General features: G+C 41.7%; 2 protein-coding genes across 2 annotated transcripts in view; both read left to right on the plus strand.

Moving 5' to 3' along the window:
- The window catches only part of CSUI_008082 (protein disulfide isomerase-related protein), a gene marked incomplete at its 3' end in the record, with an annotated part of 4009 nt that extends 695 nt beyond the window's left edge, over nucleotides 1–3314 (plus strand). Inside the window, exons 2-5 of the mRNA XM_068068221.1 lie at nucleotides 411–561; nucleotides 1283–1398; nucleotides 2448–2641; nucleotides 3196–3314. Coding sequence (XP_067919802.1) covers nucleotides 411–561; nucleotides 1283–1398; nucleotides 2448–2641; nucleotides 3196–3314 — 580 coding nt within the window. The remainder of the gene's footprint in view (nucleotides 1–410; nucleotides 562–1282; nucleotides 1399–2447; nucleotides 2642–3195) is intronic.
- Nucleotides 3315–3632: 318 nt separating this feature from the next.
- Nucleotides 3633–4155, plus strand: CSUI_008083 (uncharacterized protein). Its single transcript, XM_068068222.1, has one exon. It carries the CDS (start codon nucleotides 3899–3901, stop codon nucleotides 4028–4030), a length of 132 nt encoding a protein of 43 aa, XP_067919803.1. The 5' UTR covers nucleotides 3633–3898; the 3' UTR covers nucleotides 4031–4155.
- The last annotated feature ends 115 nt before the right edge of the window (nucleotides 4156–4270 follow it).

Below are 4270 nucleotides of genomic sequence, written 5' to 3' on the forward strand. Positions count from 1 at the left end.
TATCTATCTACCCATCTATATATATTTATGTAGGAACGTATCTCAGGCAGGCGTCCTCTATCTGTCTAAATATAACTGTCTGATACATCGCTATATGTACGTGTCTATCGACAGTATGCGTGTGTATAGAAGGAAGGAAGAGCCCTGTGAAAGGGCGAAGAAAAGAGAGAAAACACAAGGGTGGAACTCCCTCTTCTACGATCAAACTTCCTCGTGGCCTCCTTTCTTTNNTCTTGCAGTTTCTGTAGATCTTCCTCGTGGCCTCCTTTCTTTCAGTCATTCCACCTCTTTCTCTTTTCCTTGTCTCTCTCTCTCTCTTTTCCTTCTTTCCTTCTTTTTATTTGTCTTACAATTTTCTTTTCGTCTTGCTTCTTTCTTTCCTTTCTGTCTTTCTTTGTCTTTGTGGGAAGGTTTGTGGAGTTTTATGCCCCATGGTGTGGCCATTGCAAGGCGCTAGCATCGACGTGGGAGGAGCTAGCCACCGCTCTCAAAGGCAAAGTGAAGGTGGGAAAAGTCGATGCGACCTCCGAAAAGGTCCTCGCCAGTACCTACAACATTCAGGTAAGACCACAGACCAACCAATCTCCTTCTCCTCCTTTTCCTTTCTTGTTCCCCAAAACAAGACATCTTTTTACCAATAAGGTGTCTATCTTTATCGATTCTTAATCTGTCCGCCCATCTTTATCTATCTTTAGTTCTCTTGAGTTGACCCTGCTGCGGTCGGTCTATTTACTTTCTCTTCTCTTTCTCTTGGTCCAGATAGGGCGTCTCCTCGTTCCTGCATATCTGTCTGTCTATCTTTAATCTATCTATACGTATGTACATACATACCACCTCTATGTGCCTGTGTATGCCTATGGCCTAGGTATCTCTATACATGGCAGGCACACACACGAATTTGTATGTGCCCCCCTCTATGTCTATAGAGACATCTGTACATACACATAGCTAGCTCATACCATCCAGAGGTCCGCAATACCCCAGGCTGTCTTTGACCGCCCAGGCCTGTTCCTCCTCCTTCTCCTCCTCCTCCTGTGTCTTTCCCTTCTTGTAGGTCTAAGGCATCTGTATTCTCTTCAACTATACATGCACATCTATGCACATATAGCTCTGTAGACATGCACTCTGTTTCCGATCGAAGATATAAAAGAGACAGCAAGAGAGAGAGAGAAACGAATGGCTAGTTCCTTTATCGAAGTGTGTCTGTGTATATATGTATCTTTCTATTTGGAATCTCATCTGTATGCATGTCTAGCTGTTTTGGGTCTTTTCATGGCTGTAGGGATTTCCTACTTTGAAGCTATTTCCTAAAGGAGAGAAGAGCGTGGGTCTAGTTAAGGATTACGAAGGCCCTCGGTCTCTCCAAGAGCTGATCAAATATGCCTCGGAATTCTTCGCGTAAGACCTCGCCCAGTACCTCCACCCCTCAGTCTCTCTATTTCTCTATTTATCTTTAGTCTATTCTCGGGTTTGTCGATCTTTAAGCTATCTATGTATGTAGACTTTGTATCTCTATCGCATGCTTCAAAGTCTATCCCCATACACATCTTTGTACATCTGTCTCTCTAGATCGGCATGTGGGGGCATGTATGTGCGATGGATGTCTATCTATAGACCCACGTGTATAGCTATGTGTATATATATTTACATATATGTTCGTGTATAGATATATGAATCTATATGTGTGTGTGTCTTTCGTGTTTCATATATAATGAGATAGGACTTTGTATGGATTGTCTGGATGTGTTTGTGCTAGAGAGGCTCCTGCTTTTCTTCTTCTTTTTCTTCCTTTGTTTCTCCCCTCTCTCTCTCAATAAGTCGAACTGCAACTGAACTGGCCTTTATTTCATTCCTTCTTTCTTTCTCTTGCATGCATCCATGCATGCAAAGAAGCATGTCTACAGCTCATCCCGTGCAGCCGTCAGTGGCTCGACATCTCCATCTATCATTATTCTCACCCCTTGACAGAGATAAAATCTACACCTCTAGAAGAGCATGTATTCTCAATAGGATTACTAGGTCGCCGCTTTGCGTGTGTCTTTCGCCTTCCCCTTTCCGTATATATCTTCTACATACATTTGATCTCCCGTATATCTCCTGTAAGATCTATCCTTCTGACGAGAAGACTGGGGTGTGAGGTGATACATATTAAGGCACCATTCTTTGATTTAACTTGAGGTGTACATACACTCCGATCCCCCCGGTCTTTCCTGTCTTTCCCTCGATAAACGTAGAAAAGAACAACACCTTTTTCTCCTCTCTTCATTCACCACTCTATAAGCATAAGGAAGAGCAGCAGGATGATGGATTGTCTTTATCTTTTCTACAAAGAAGGACAGGATGATAGATTCTCCTCTTCTCTTTCTTTCCATTAAAACATCTCAACCTCTCTCTTTTTCGACCTGGATAGATTTCGCTCTGTAGCTTTCTTTCTTTTCTTTTTGCAGAGCGAGTTTGGAAGCAGAGCAGTTGCTGTCGGACGAGCAGTTTAAGAAGGAGTGCGAGAGTCGACTGTGCTTGATCGCTTTTCTTCCGCATATTTTGGATAGCAAAACAGAAAAGAGAAAGGAATACCTCGATACACTCAATCAGGTTGTCCGGGCCTCCATTCACATGCCTATCACTTTCCTGTGGTCTCAAGGTATGAAAGCACATACGTACGTAGGCATACATAGACATACATATTTATACATACAGAAATGTCTTCTTGCCTGTGTATACATATAGAAAGAGATAGATGTGTGTATGGTTCTGTTAACACGCCGGGGAGATACTTTTCCATTCATAGAGATCTTCTGCATGGTGTGATGAATGCAGGAAGTTTTTTTTCTTCTTCTTCTTCGGTGTTGATCTGTCTCTTTAGCTCTCATTAGCCTATCTGTCTGCTTCTACTTACGTTAACTTTTCTTCTCGATATAAATATATATATATATGAATCTCTCTTTCTCTCTGTGTGTTTGTCTATGTGCATGTATATCTCTGTAGATATCATGTCAGTCACCCTCCCCCCCCCGCCCCCCTCTGTGTCTCTCTCTCTACATCTCTATATAGGTGCTATCTCGCTATTCATACCTCCATACATCCACACGTTTGTATACATTTACATACATGTATATATCCACATGTACATCTTTCTCACTCTGTCTGTATATCTTTGTATGTAGAGAAGTCGATGGGGTGTCTGCGTGTGTGTAGGAGGAGATCAGTACGAGGTGGAGGAGCAGTTGAATTTGGCCTTTGGCTACCCTGCTGTAGTAGCCGTCCATCTCTCCAAGGGAAAATACACCATACACAGGGGAGATTATAGCAAGGTAAGAAAACTCTTCTCTTCTTTCTTCTCTTCGTATCATGCCCTCTTCCTTTCGTCCATCTAAACCCGTCTATCACTCTCCATATCTACGCATGCTCCCTCTATACATATTCATACATATATACTATACGTATAGATGTATACTATATATATATATACGTATGTATGTGTGCATGTATATATATGTAAGTGTACGTATGCATATATTTGTTTAGGTTGGGGGTGTGCAGGGGGGTGACTCGGGGGTAGGTGTGGAGCAGATGGGTATGTGAGGAAAGAGGCCTCATGGTCTTATCTGTATAATAGAGAAAGAATGAGAGAGAGATGGTAGAAGACAAAACATTAGAAGAAGATCTACTTTAGGCGCTGCAATATAAGATCTGTGTTGATAGATAGATAGATACATATCGGTAGATATATGTATCTATCTCGATAGATATATGTACATGGTCTAGCGAAGAGTTTTGCGTGGAATGGGCCTTGCGATAAGGAGATAGATCGATTGACACTCGAACTAAAAAGATGAGGGAATGAAGGAGATTTTCTGTAAAGAAAAGACTGATTGATTGATCCTCACCGTGTTGGTAGATGCTCTTTTTCCTATCGGTTTCTCGGGTGTATATACACTCACTCACTCACGCGCATCTGCCCTCTCGACTCGAAACGGATATAGTCTTCTTGAAAGAGAAAGAAATCTTTCAGGCAGAAAAGAAGAAATAGAAGAAGAGTTCTCTCTTCTATCGCTTCGGAGCTCTTTTCTACTGCGCGATCTTCTACTAGCACTTAAAGAAACAAACGACACCATGGGCGATCAAAGCAAGCCCTAGTCTCTCTTCTGCTGTGATACATACATTGATATATATTGATATATATATTCATATATATGCATACACCTCTTTCTTTCCTTATATATATATATATATGCCATACACATACATCCTTCTTTCTCTTTTCTCTGTA

Source organism: Cystoisospora suis (assembly GCF_002600585.1).
Source record: "Cystoisospora suis strain Wien I chromosome Unknown contig_4430, whole genome shotgun sequence".
Classification (NCBI taxonomy): Eukaryota; Apicomplexa; class Conoidasida; order Eucoccidiorida; family Sarcocystidae; genus Cystoisospora; species Cystoisospora suis.